Below are 14,694 nucleotides of genomic sequence, written 5' to 3'. Positions count from 1 at the left end.
CAGGGCTGGGGAGGCTGAGACAGGAGGATCACTATGAGTGTGAGTGGAGACAAGTGTAGAGGATGGAGGGTGTACCACACCAGCTCTATGTGGTAGACTAGCTCAGATTAGTCTAACTCAGAGGTAAAAGATGAGGTTTTTGGACCATACATCCAATGTTCCATACATGCTCCAGTTCTGTGTTTATCAGTAACAAAGTGAATGAACTAAGTAAAAAGCTGAGAGTTTTTAAAAAAGCTGTATAGGAGACTATATAGAATGATTCTATTTATGGTTAAAATATGCATAACCATATGTGGGTCTTTAATGTGAAAACTGCATTTCTTCCATTTTCCATGAAGTTAGTGCTTTATCTTCTATTTGTCTAAATCTCGTGAGTATCTGGCAATTACGTATCAGTCCAATAAAGTCCTAATGAAACATTTTCTGGCTGATCCACACACACATATGCATTATACTGGAACTTCTTACCGCAGGCAACGCGCCCTGCTGGGCACCGCGGCTGAGTCACAGCTACCAGAGGTGGCCATCTGACGCTGCCAAGAACAGTCCAGCCTCCACACGCACTGGGACCCACAACATTATTCTACAATACTTACATATCTCATTGACAGCCACTGAAATGAACTTATGTAATCAAACAGAATTTGAGAGTGAAATATACTTATTTTGCCAGCAAATTCATATGCACTTTTCCAACTGGCTTTTGTAAACTTATAAAATACTTCCCTATGCTAAATAAATTTACCCAGCAAAATAATACAAAATTGTAAGTAAAAGCCCCAAACCCCAATTGGCAGAGGCTTTCTCAGTAGTTTCTTGAGTATCTTCATGAAATTTTGTTCCTATAACATACACAGGCAGGTACACATGTCTTAGCCTTAAACAGACCCACTCATGTAATTATTCTTATTTTAAAAAATATTTTTTATTTTTAAATTTTTTTTTCTTCATATTCTGTAGGGACTTAAAGTTTAATATATCAATACTAATTGATATATTATCCATGTTATGATATATTAGTCCATGTTATGTCTAAGATGTTTGATATTCAGACAGATAGTGAGGTTAAGCTCAACTGCCTACATTGTAGGGTAATAATAATAAGCTTCTCTTCTGGAGGGTTAACAACTTAAGTTTGTAGACCAAAAATTAGTGAAAAAGAAGGGCTGTAAGGACAGCCAACATTTTGGCCCTAGGCTTTCAAGGTCAGGGAAGACTCAGGACATAGGAGAACCTGTACTGTAACATTATGTAACTCAGTTATGTCCCAAATTTTCTGATCAAGGAGATTATCGGGCCACAGAGGTATGTGATCGATGATGTACAGTGTGCCTAAGGAGAGTCACAGGGAGAGAAAACATTCTCTCAGGCTTTCACAGAGAGCAAATTGGTCAAGCAGTGGCTGTGACTCAGCCACATGGCTGACACTCACAAAGGATCTACAAACTGTGGTATAGGGTTACAGGATAAATCCTGAGGGGATTTGACTGACCTTGTCAGATACAAAAGTTACATTTCTTGTTATATAGGTCTTGCTTTATCTTGGTCTTAACCATCCAGCAGAAAAGTATAAAAACAAAGTATAAAAAGTAAAGCCATATGCTGAGCTATAAAAGGCTCAAGTCAACAACTTCTGACATGGCCAGTCCTATAGATAACCCACTACTATTATGGACTACTGGACTATAGTGGAATGTTTTTCTGAATTCACACACCTACAATATTTAAATGACAATGGAAAACCATCTCTGACAAAGCTAGACAAAAAAAGGGGATACAAATGAAGGACATTTTGTATCTGTATATTCAAAATTGTTAGGATAAATACATAGCTACTTTCTCTTAATTCAATGAGAAGAAAGATTTGTACTAATAGTGTTTGTGGACAGGATATCATGTCTGTATCTTTTACTATGAATAACCACTAAAAAGACAAGAATATGCAATGTATTAATTATTGAAACTGTCCTACTAATTGGTTTGAAACTGTCTCATTGCTATTTTTTTCTTAATAAAATTATTAAAAAAAAAAAACCCAACCAGACCCATTCTACGTTTTTCACTCTCTGTGTCTTGGCACTCTTCCCGTATGAAAACAGAGAAATCTACTTCATTACTTTTATTTCTATATAATGTTCCAGTGATGCATAGGCCATAATTTACTTAATATATTTAATTTACATAATTTATTTAATTTACTTTTGGGGGAGCCTTAGTTTTGCCAAAAGATATACTATAAAATCATCTATGTTTCTGTCTATGTGCGCTTGTATGAAAAAATGATGAAGAATTTCTAGAAGATCTCCCAAGGAGAATATGTGTCTTAAGGTCTCATCAGCAGTAGTAAACAGCCACCAAACAGAGTGCACTGTACACCCCCAACAAGTGTTCGGCTGTAGCGCCCGTTCCTCCACCCCATAATAGCGCTGGATGGCCCAGAATTTCTTCACCTGTCCCAATTTCACTGAGTGAAAAGCAGAACATCACTGTTGTATTAGTTTCTATTTCTTTAATTATGAAGCAGGTCAGTCATTCAACACATCAGATAATCATGTTTCTTCTTCTACGAACTGCCAGTTTGTGTCCTTCGCCAATTTTTCTATGCGATACTTCATTCTTTTGTTGTTGGCATTTTGTTTTTGTTTTGTTCTATCTTTGTTTTTTTTTTTTGCTATGTATTTTAGGTTGGCCTTGAACTCATGACAATCATGCTGCCTCAGCCTCCCAAGTGTGCTGTGACTATGGGCATGTACCACAACACAGAACTTACTGGCATTTTAAGCTGCTATAACAAAATACCATAGACTAGGTAATTTATAATGAACACAAGCTTATTTGACTCTTAGTTCTGTTATAAATAGTGCAATTGGGGCTACAGGGCTGCTGCCCTCCACAAACCTGAATCTGGGCAACACCCCAGGGCCAACCCTACCACCACCACTATTTTTGTCCTAAGGTCTGCTACACAGAGGCAGAGTAAGAAAAACAAAGATCCCTGCAAACTTTCAAAACCCCAAGTCAGGATGCATGTGCATCAGACCCTCCTGCACAAGCTACAGTAACCTTTCTTCCCCTTGAACCTGTTGAAGGCTCTCACATAGCATACATTCAATGGTGAATTATGGGAAAGGACGTGCACAACAGACACGGCTGACCTGATGCAGCACTTTGTCAGTCATGTTCCAGAGAAGCCAAGAGGAGTTGCCCTGGCCCCACGGTAATATTTTAAGTCCTTACACCCAACGCCCCCAGTGCTCATGCCATTTGCCTTCAACTGGCACAAGCCTGCTTGCTGCAAGAATATTACTGTCTAATGAAATTGTGCAGTTTCCTCACCATCACGAACAAGGTCCAACTCTTCGTTCATCGCACACAAGAACCTTGGCTCTCCTCACTTGAGTTAACAGTCTTAGAGGCCAGGAAGTCCAATATTGAGAGGTCACAATGTAATAGAAAATGGCCCTCCTCCCCACCAGTACACTTCAGTTTCTCCGGTCGCAGTTGCTTCTGTCCCTTAGAAAAGGCTGTCACTGCATTGCATGGCTGGCCACTGTGATGCACACTTTAGAAACAAATCCCAATGGACAGCCACGCTGCCTCTGTACTTCCTGCTTGCTTATTCCATACAAGCCCTAGACCACCAGAGATCAGGACCTGATATTTTGAGAATGATCCCAATCAGTAAATGTCGACGTAAATAAATCTGCCTCCAAATCCTGGGTGTCATTTTGGTGTTTCTGTTTGCCATTGCATCATCTGATGGGGGCCTTCTTACTGCACTGTATATGACAGAAGGCAGCATATGACAGGAAGGGCCAAATTCATCCTATTCTCAGGAACCTATCCTATTCTCAGGATAAATTACCCACTTTGGCCATAAGAGCACAATCCCACGCTTGAGGGCAAAGCCCTCATGGTCTAACTTTCTTCTAAAGGTCCTACCTTTCAAACACTGTTGTACTAGAGATTAAATTCCCAACAGATACCCATTGAAGGAGATACTCAAATCACAAGGCGTTGGGTAGGAAACAGCCTTCCTAGACCCTGGAGCTGGGGGGAGAAATGAGGCTTGAGGGTGCAAGGGCATTGTCTCCACTTTCTTATTTTGGATGCCTTGAAGATGTAAATTTAATTTAAAAACCAGGGAAGTTTGATTTTTATACACATTCCCTTGAGAGGAAAAGTATAGGTGAATTAAGTTCTTCCAGATGGGTGACCTTGAGTCCTAAATATGAAAGGGTAGTAGTAGAGTCAACAAGAAACTTGGGGGAAGAGTTGTAGTTCAGTGGCAGAGCACATGCCTAGCTTGTATGAAAACAAGGAAGGAAAGAAGGGAGGTAGGGAAGGAACTGTGTTGGAATGGATGTGTGTGATTCTTAGCAAATTTCTTTTTTTTTTTTTTTATGTATTTGGTACAGGGTCCCTTTATGCAGTTGGGACTCCTAATGATCCTCCTGTTTCCAGCCTTGCTGGAACTGGGATTACAGGTGGGCACCACCATGCCCAGGCTCACTGGCCTACTCAGCAAGCCCAAAGGCAGGGCTGGCACAGCATGTGGTACTGGAGATTGAACCACGGTCCCTGCGCTTGCCTAAATAGGCTTTTAGTACACTGAGCTATCTCACCAACCCTCCACAAATTTTAAGCAGTGTGTATAAGGAAGAAATTAAAAGTAGTCTTGTCTGTCTCAGGTATGACAGGTGTTTTCCCATTTGACATTTTTCCCTTAAGATTTAGTTATATTTAAATTTGTGTTGCTATTCAGGAAGCTTAACTTTTATGTTCTCAAATTCATTGACTTTTCTTAACTGCGTTGTGTTTAGAAAGATCTTTGTTCTAATTTATACAAATAATGCATCTGCACTTTCTTCTGGAACTTTCATGGTTTCATTTTTTGAAGTTTTGATTCCTTGAAGTTTTAAATTGGCAGTAACGAGTTATTTTAGTATAAGAAATCTTTACTGATCCAGGTCTATTTTTAAACTATTTATTTAATAATCCAATAATCCAGTTGGCTTAACAGGCAATCTCTGTCACATCCTAAATTTTCATATGTAAGAACATATGTGGGCTCTATTTTCATCCTTTAATTTATTCTCGCATCTCTGAATTGTTTAAATTATGCTAGTTTTAGAATAGATTTTATTAATATAGATTTAAAATAACATTTTCAAGTATATAAATATTAAAATACATAAGCAAGTGGGTATCATTTAAATGATTTTTTCCAGCAGTTATTTCTGAACTATTTTTCAAAAGCTAACTATACTTAGGTTTTAATTTTATAAAATCAATATGCAAATAGTGTGAGGCAATGAGTAGTACAACAGTTCTCGAAATGTTACCACTCAGCATCACCTTGCTAAAAATATAAATTTCTGAGTTCTGATTTCCACGGCTTCTGAGAAGGGAGGTGATTCTTAATACATTTCCATGAAGATTTTCAGACACAATGAAGTTCAATGTCTACTAGGATTACAGGGTTACTACCTTTTTAATTTCAAATACCTTCAACAAAGAACAACCAGACGTGGTGACGCACTCCTGTAACCCCAGTGCTGGGGAGGCTTGGACAGGAGGATCACTACAAGTTTGAGCTGGGTAGTGAGACCCTGAGCCAAATAAAAAAAAATATATATATATTTTTTAACATTTAAAAAAAATAACAGTTAAAATAGGGACTGTCTTTCAAATAAAAATTTCTCAAGAACAATTAACACCAAAATACAATTTAGGAAAGCTAAAACATTTTAAAAGAAGGTCTGTACAAACAAGCAGTGAACCAGAGGCATGTTCATTTATAAACAGGAAACACTTAGAAGATAGAGTACCAAAGTGAACTTGATAAATAAGGAGAGAACATAATGGAAAGGAACCCTCCAAAGAAAGGCACAGTGTCCATCACAAAAATCCCTGAAGGCATAACAGTGGTGGCTGCAGTGCTAAGGAACAAACGTCACTAATTAACTCTAAATCCACTGTCACGTGATGAGAAAGACTCCACTGCCTCTGCACAAACACTGTCCCTGCAATCAGGATGCTTCTCTTCCTACCCCACCCCAGTGCATTATGGGAACTCAGGACCCCGTGCTCACCAGGCAGGCGTTCTGCTGCTGAGTTACGTCCTCAGCCCTCCACGTCCTTCTTCAGAGTGCACATTTAATTCAGTGCAGCCAAGGGAAGAAGGTAGCTGAGGACGGACTCCACTCAGGGACCACTTCCTATCTCAGCCATAGCGACAGCGACTGTAATGGAGGCCTGGCAGGAATTCTGAGCAGCAGGGCACCTCGCACCCACACATGACTCCCCACCACTTCCTGCTAGCACAAAGGAGGGCAAAGAGGACCGAGTCGTGCAGAGCGCAGAGCCTAAGGTTCCCAGGGCTGTGACTGAATCAGGAGCATTACAATAATTTCACTGATTTCAAAACCCGATTCCCTTTCATTTCTTTTTGGTGAAACTGGGGATTGAACTCCGGCCCTCGCACTCGCCAGGCAAGTGCTTATTCTACTGAGCCATCTCCCCGGTCCCCCTTTCATTTCTTTTCTAAGCTTTTTGGTCCAAATTTCGTTCATATTCAGTTCAGGGTAACAACACACAAAGATAAAAAAAAAATACACATAATATTTGTATTGACAGATCAGAGTCCTCTATGTATATCGTTATTAAATTTATATTTTAAAAGGGAAACATTTTTCTGTACAATTTAAAATAACATTTTTCCATTTAAAAAGTAAAATTCATGTTCATTGTAAAAAAATTTGGAAAATACAGAAAATATAAAAAGAAAATAAAAATTATTTATGCAATATGACCTAGACATAGCAACTATAACTACCTTCCATTCTTCTTTAGTACAGTAATTACAAAGTCTTGTACCAAGCATTTCCAAGCAATTCAAAGAAAACAGATTTTTCTGTGCAGTATCACATTAGAAGTCCTAAGCAGTATATACTTTAAGAAGTAATAGCCTGGCATGGTGGGGCACACCTGTAATCTCAGCACTCGGGAGGCTGAGGCAGGAGGATCATTGTGCGTTTGAGACCAGCCTGGGCTACAAAGTGAGTTCAAGGCCAGCCCTTAGTGAGACCCTGTCTCAAAAATACCAAAAAAAAAAAAAAAAAAAAGCAATGAAATAATTGAAACAAAGAATTGAAACTGTCTGCATTTGCACACAATGACTTATTTTATTTACTTAGAATTTCAAGAGAATCTACGGACTAGATCTTAAAATTTAGAGTAGCTAGTATAAAAAATAACTTTTAAAAAGTAATATACTTAGTCACTTGTAATAAACAAATAGAAAACACAAAGGAGAAAAAAAATAAGGATTCCATTCAGTTGTTATCTAGGAATGCGTATGTCCAGAAAAGACCTGAGTGTGCTGTTCTTGGAGGCTTGGGTCTGGGAAGGCAACCAGCTCCCTGTGTTGGTATAAGCTCTCCCCAAATGACAAAAGCAGCTAAATACACTTTAACGGTACAAACCGTGACGGTTGTACTGAGCACCTGCTTCTTTGTGGGAGTCTGAAACCCTGGTATGTAACAGAAGGTATCTCTATGACTAGTCCCTAGCAACAACCCTGCAAAGGGCCTCTAACAAGCTACCCTGATAGCCACCTCTGGCGAGCCGTTATAACTGTCGCATGACAGTCGTATACCCTATTTGACGCCAAAGGAGAGTTGGCAGCTTTCCTCTGAACTCTGCTCCTTGAGCCTTTGTCCTTTACTGAATTTGTTTTTTAGGTTTTTTGCTCTTATAAATCTAAGCTGTGAGTTCAACTACATGATAATACTGGGAATCTGAGTAAATCACTACATCTCAGGATGACATGGAGGACATACTTTCAAATACTCACAGAAGGAGAAAAAAGACTTGAGTAAATGAAGTGTTCCAACGTGCCTGGAAATGGGAAGAAAGGCAACCCACAAACCCACCCCTATCACAGGTATGTTTAATACAATTCTGATCAATACACTTGCAGGGGTTTTTAATGGCTCTTGGTTAGTCAATCCTAAAATCAACATAGAATAGTGAAGAGCCAAAGTTAACTGACTGTGAAGAAGAAAAACAAAGCGGTAGAATTTTCTGAGTCTGGTTTCAGAAATTATGATACAACTCTAGTAATTAGGTAACAGGGACAACAATTCAACAGGACTTTTCAGGGAATTTGATAACATGACTATAAAATTTATAACAAGAAGAAAAATCCCCAGAATAGTCAAGATACTCCTGATAAAGATGAACCCAGCTAATGCTATAAAAGAAGGGTTATAAAATTATAGAAATTAAATGAGCAGACCAATGAAAAGAATAGAAAGCCTCAAACCATATCACCCATAAATGTGAAATAATGGTATTTGATATTATGGACCTTAGGAAAGGATCAATAAATGGGCTGGGAAGAGAAGCTATTTGTACAGGGAAAATAATACAAATCTCTATCTGATACTATTTTACATGTTCTATATTTCTGAAATACTGCATAATAACTTGACTAGACACACACTGGAATATCTTATTATACTGATAAATCACAGGCTGACAATCACAATTTTCTAACCTGTCCTCCTTGTTGGAACCCTGAGGGGTTCTCAATTTATGTAGGTAACACATAACCTCAATTTAACCCCAGCTTTCAAAATAATTTGAATCTCACCTCATAGATCCTGGCAATGCCACAGAGCAGGGTTACTTCCCCTGGAAATTTGTCTAAGCCTTGTTTAAAAAGGTTTAAAGCAGTTACAGGTTGGTCCAACGCCATGTAAACCTATAAGCAAAACACATTTAAAAAAAATCAATTCTTAAAATAACGAAACTATGGCTTAGCAACAAATTATCTCCTAGATATCCTAGTAAAAAATTTTCAGGAATGTGCAGAATTAATTGCCAATTGTGTTACAGCATGATTGCCACACATTATACTGAAAGGTTTCCTTGAACAATTATTTATTGTGGATGCCAGGCAGCAACGAGACAAGAAATCAGGAGAAAACCCCTTCAGGCTAGAGCAGATGTGTGTATGTCTAGAGGCCGGCAGTAAGGAAGCAAACAGGAGATCAGAGTTGAGGTGCTGAAGAAAGAGGGACAGAGCCAAGCAACAAGGTCTGAAGGGGCAGCCACGCCGAGGCCGGTTCCTCCTCCACGAGAGAGGACACAAGGCTGTGAGGCGTGGTGTCAGAGAGCGGAACCATCGAGGGCTTGATGGCTTCCACCTGACCAGGAATGAGACCGGGGCACACTTAATAGGAATTTCTGAAATAGAGGAGGAGGACGGTATGGGCCCTTGCTTTCCTGAATTTGGATCTACTTTCTCGACAGTCAAGTTGTACTTTGACAAAAAGCCCAAATGGAGAAGCAGCCAACTGCACGCAGCATTTATCTCTCAAGTATGAGATTAGAGGAATGGATATGGATGAATTCTGCCTTACACAGTTCGGGGCTTGTTTTTTTTTAAATATAATACAATTACAAGTACAACATATTTATTTATTTATTTATTCTTTTTTTGTATTTTTTAGGGAAGCGTCTACAGGGTGTTCAGGGTCTCCCTACTAGATTGGACTCCTACTGACCCGCTTGTTTACAACTTTACAAGTGCTGGGATTACAGGCACGTGCCACCATACCCAGTCTCAATTGCCATCTCAGCACACCCCAGGGGCGGGGCCAGTATGGCGGGCCTGGGGATCAAACCCCGGGCCCCTGAGCCTGCTTGCAGGTGCTTTAATCCACTGAGCTACTTGGCCGGCCCTAAGTACAAAATATTTAATAAAACAGAAATAAGACTGGGTTATTGAGTGTGTCTCAAAGTCTGCCTCAGGATTACTTTTTAACCTTGACCCTAGATTTGTTCACTGGTCTTTGTCTCTCTCAGACAAAAAGCTACCACTTCCTGTTATAGTTGATCTTCTTTACCACATTTTTTAATTTGGGAAGTTCTGCAAGACACAGCAAGATGGTTCCACAACTGTCACTTTATCAAATGTTTTCAAAGTACCCTTGGAGAAGGTCAAGAAATTACTTTATCCTGACACAGCTGGAGTACCCCTCATCTAAAATGCTTGGGAGAAGAAGTGCTTTGGATTTCAGATTTCATTTGGATCTTGGTGTACTCACACACAGACATAACCCAGTGTCTTGGGATGGAACCCATCTCAACACCAAATTCATTTTGTGCTTCATCTGTACCTTGCCCCATGACTCAAATGTAATTTTATACAAAGTTTTTAGTGCACCTGCATTTTGACTGTGACTCATGATATGGCCTCATGTGTGGAATTTTCCACTTGTGGCATCAGGCCAGATACTCAAAAAGTTTCTGCTTTCTTAGATTTCAGATTTTCAGATTTAGAATGTTCCACCTTTACTGAGGTGTCTAGGTCAGTGTGCAGCTTTGCCTTGCCTGGGGTTGGTACTAAGCAGCAGCAAACAGGCTCTGGAGACGGAGAGACCTAAGCTTGAGCATTGGCTGTGTCCCAGGGACCCTGAAACACATACCCTTGAAGTCTCATTTTTCCTAAGAAAACAAAGGAAATGATAAAACCTACTTGCATAGTATTGCGAGGATTGAATCCAATGAATGAGAGAGAATGCCTTATACTGAGTAGGTGCTCAACTAAAAAAAGAAAAAAGATCTTTATTATTCTGGCAGAAATGAGTAACTAATAACCTATGTAAGCATGGTCCCTGTTCTCTACAACCTCTTCAGGTGTAAGATATATGTGCTGAAGACAAAAGGCTATTTTGGGACCTGTTACTTACAGGGCAATGAGACTATAGTATTTTTCTCTGTCCTAACGGGCCACCTTTCAGAAGAGTTTTCCTATTTTTCATGGCAATCAGTTTGTCCTGAGGTGGTTACCCCCTGTACATTCTTTCTCCCTTGCTAGAAAAATAAGTTAAATCTGAACACATCACTGTGCCAAATATTCCTTAAGGAAGTGGCAACTTGCCCCAGATTTCATTCAGATTAATAGTGTTTACTTACTTTTGCCAAATAGAGAAATGTATCTACCATTTCCTGCTGCTTCAGGGCTGATTTAAACTGTTTTTCTGCTTCACGATACATTCCTAACCTAAAAACAGCCATTAAAATAATTAGACATTCAACTTAAAAATAAACATGACAGCATCTTTTTAAACCTCCGGGACATGGATAGAGACAAATTACAGCTATGACAGCACAGAGAAGGTAATCTGGACACACGCACATCCTGACACGGGTGTCAACGTGGTACTGTTTAGCAATGTCGCCTCCCTCCCATCTTCACTGGATAGCTAATCCTCAAATGGTGTGGAAGGAGCCTGTCTGCCATGTAGCCACAGCGGGAGGAATAGCTTGCAGTAAGCCAGGTCAAGTCAGTTCACTACCAGAAGAGCTTATGATCAGCTGGGCATATAGCAAGTGACCTGAATAAATGCTTAGCGCCTCCTTTTTACTGGCAGAACAGAAAGATGCTTCTTTGAAAACATCTTCTGCTCTGAGACAAAAGCTCATATTTTTAGTGAGCCTTAAATATTTTGAGGTAAATAATAATGGCCACTGGAGTAACACAGCCACACTATTTTATCATTCTAGAAATCCTTTTGGTTTCTTTTCCTTCACTTGGCACTGGATATTGATGGTCTTAGTTACAGATCTGAGATTTGCTCTTTGCCTAAATATGACCATTCAGATGTCAGTGCCCACATCTTCTTCCCAGGAAATGTTTTCTTACCATTAAATCCATCACTGCAGCATATCTAGCTTTAATTCAGTCTGTCCTCAATAGATCTGCTAAGTTTTCTCATAACTACTCATCTTTAGCCATCTAAGAGCTACCCAGATATAATAATGTCCCATTTTTATAAAATAAAATCAAAATGATATACAGTAGATTTCTTTGAACTGCTTTCACTTAAAGGATTGGAAAAATAGCCTCGATCAATTTCCATACTCAAAGCCCCAAGCATTGGTGTGGCTGATACATAGCTGTTGGGAAATGGGCTGAAAGTGATTAAATGTGGCCCCAAAACTGCCTAAGTCAGAGAACGTGTGATGTTACAAAAGCTCCTGCCTCTTCAGGAGTCCCACAAATATCATAATAATATATAGAATATATATATATATATATATATATATATATATATATATATTACTAAAGAATCTAAAGCTCTGAAAAACAATGTATTTGTGTACACATTAACTGAGCAAGCAAGTCTTAATCACATGATTGAGGTAGTCCCTGGATTTTATACATGCTAGTCACTGAACTTAAGTCTGTATACTTTTATTCAATAGCTACCTCTTTCCAAAAGTGATTTTAAAAGAATTATATAAGAAGATACACATAAAACAAGAACAGTAAAACAGAATTCGATTTTTAAATAATATAAATGAAAGGATAAATAAATTTCAAAGACAAATCAATAGACAGTCACATATGGAGATTCATGGAAGCCAAAGAAAGGAAGAAAATATGAGTCATATGTTTTTTTCTTAATGCATCCTCAAGAGAAAACTTCCAGCACTATTGGAAAGGATTTTTCCATATGTATTCTTATGCAAAGAAAATTTAGTAAACCATGTTCAAAAAAGTCTAGGAATAATGGAAACATTAATCAAGCTCATAAATTCAGGCCAGTATAAGAGTCAGAATCGAGAGAAATAGTGTTTACCAGCTGCCAATTTTTTCTCTCCAATTTAATTCAACTAAACTGTCAAGTACCAACTGCATGCATGTTTTATGATATAAGAAGATGCAAAAATGAAGAAGGTAGGGCTAGTGAGATAGCTCAGTGGACTAAGAGCCTGCTTAGGCAAGCACAGGGACCAGAATTCAATCCCTGGTCCTAGGCACGCTGAGCCTGTGACTCAGTTCAGGTGTGGTGGTGCACACCTATAATCCCAGTGCTGGGGAGGCTGAAAACAGAAGCATCACTACAAGACTGAGCTGCGTAGTGAGGCCCTGTACCAAATACGTTAAGAAGAAGAAGAAGAAGAAGAAGAAGAAGAAGAAGAAGAAGAAGAAGAAGAGAAGAGGATAGCAACTTGTGTTCTCTTCACATACACAGAACCTTAATTGTATTACAGCCAATAAAAAAAAAGGTTTGAGGGTTTTTTGTTTTTGTTTTTTGCAGTACCAGGGAATTGAACTCAGGACCCTGTGCTTGCCAGGCAAGTGCTTATTCAACTGAGCTATTTCCACAGTCCCAAGAAAAGGTTTGAAAGCACAGAAGAGGGAGTCAGCCAGGAGTTTCAGGAGAGAGTGACAACATGATCTGATGTGATGGTGGACGTAGAGGTGCGTTGGTGATGGAAGCGAATTACAACACAAGCACACAGGCAGGCAAGAAAGTATGTAACATGTTAAGCAAATGCTGAGGAATTTGGCATAATTGACAAGGACATTGGACAATAAGAGTAGTGTGACAGAATGTCAATGTGTAAACTGGAACAAGATTATGATGCCCTACTTAAAAGCAAGACCTCTTTCTAGTGATGAGAATCACCAGGGAACCCAACAAAGGCTGCTTTTCCCAACAGTTATTCTCCCTGTATGCAGGGAGGATTGATGGGGCAACAGACTGGAGGAGGCAGAAACCTGGGTGAGAAGCTACCATAAAAACCCAAGCAAATGGCACTAAAAGCCAGAACTGGGATGCTAGAGTGGGAATGGGTAGCAAGGGAGCCATTCTTAGAGTTTTGCAGAGGTAAAAAATCAATAGAACTTAATGATGAGCAGCAAAGGGACAGAATTCAATTTCAGGTGGCAACTTCTGGTAATCCATTCTTAACCTCTGCTGTTGAAGTCAGGACTTCCTTCTCTTGGGTCCCAGTGCACTCTACCACAAGAGGATCATACTTGAAATGATCTACTGTCTACTGGAACCATTTGAAAGAAGGGACAAGCTGATGTATCTTTGTAATCCAATTTAATGAGAGTAGGTGCTCACTAACTATTCTACCGAGTGAAAGCATACAGGAATGAACACTGAATATATAACATAAAGATGAACAAGCACTAAAGAACAGAGGAGAACAAAAATTTAATATAACAAGGTGTACTCATTTAAATGTCATCACATATGGGTAGCAGAAGGAATCAGATTTGTGTTTTTCCTTACTAAAGATTTTTTAAGGTTCTGTTTGGAGGTGTAAGAGTTCAAAACTATCTAATAAATTGTACCCATAAGTGTTTAATGTTACAACAGCCTAAAATTACCTTGGTAAAAAATATTTCCTCAATCCAGAAGAAGGAAAAAATACTTTCTTCCTAGAAATTCTGTAGTCAGTATTAATACAATCAGAAGTTCTATGTGAAATATCTAGATGAAAAGTAACCTTAATTTCAATAGCTGAGTACTTCATTTATATTCTTCGTGTTTCTCACAGTGTTTGAATAAGAGCTAAAGTTCATAAATAAACCAGGCATGGTGACACATGCCTGTAATCCCAGCACCCAGGAGTCTGACACAGGAGGATTGTTGTGAGTTTGAGATCAGCCTGGGCTACAATGTGAGCTCAAAGCCAGCCTGAGCTGCACAGTGAGACCCTGTCTCAAAAAGACAAACCGAGTCCTAGCCCAGGTCCGGTGAGTGTGTGGAGAGCTTCTTGCTACCTGCGCCGGCGGGACCAGTCCCAGCTCAGGCGCAGCGTGGGCCGGACCCTCTCCCATCCCCTCGGGCCACCCCACACCACTCTGCCCTA

The 14,694-nt window shown here is 39.4% G+C and overlaps 1 protein-coding gene across 1 annotated transcript in view; it reads right to left on the bottom strand.

The window, feature by feature from the left end:
• Ttc8 (tetratricopeptide repeat domain 8) overlaps nt 1–14,694 on the bottom strand; it is an 86,498-nt gene that overhangs the window by 12,963 nt on the left and 58,841 nt on the right. Inside the window, exons 8-9 of the mRNA XM_004635122.3 lie at nt 10,993–11,080; nt 8,663–8,773 (exon numbers count right to left, since the gene is read on the bottom strand). Coding sequence (XP_004635179.1) covers nt 8,663–8,773; nt 10,993–11,080 — 199 coding nt within the window. The remainder of the gene's footprint in view (nt 1–8,662; nt 8,774–10,992; nt 11,081–14,694) is intronic.

This window comes from Octodon degus, unplaced genomic scaffold (genome assembly GCF_000260255.1).
Source record: "Octodon degus isolate 3935 unplaced genomic scaffold, OctDeg1.0 scaffold00070, whole genome shotgun sequence".
NCBI lineage: Eukaryota > Metazoa > Chordata > Mammalia > Rodentia > Octodontidae > Octodon > Octodon degus.
Note: the sequence above shows the minus strand (reverse complement) of the source record. Positions and strands in the feature narration are given on the sequence as shown.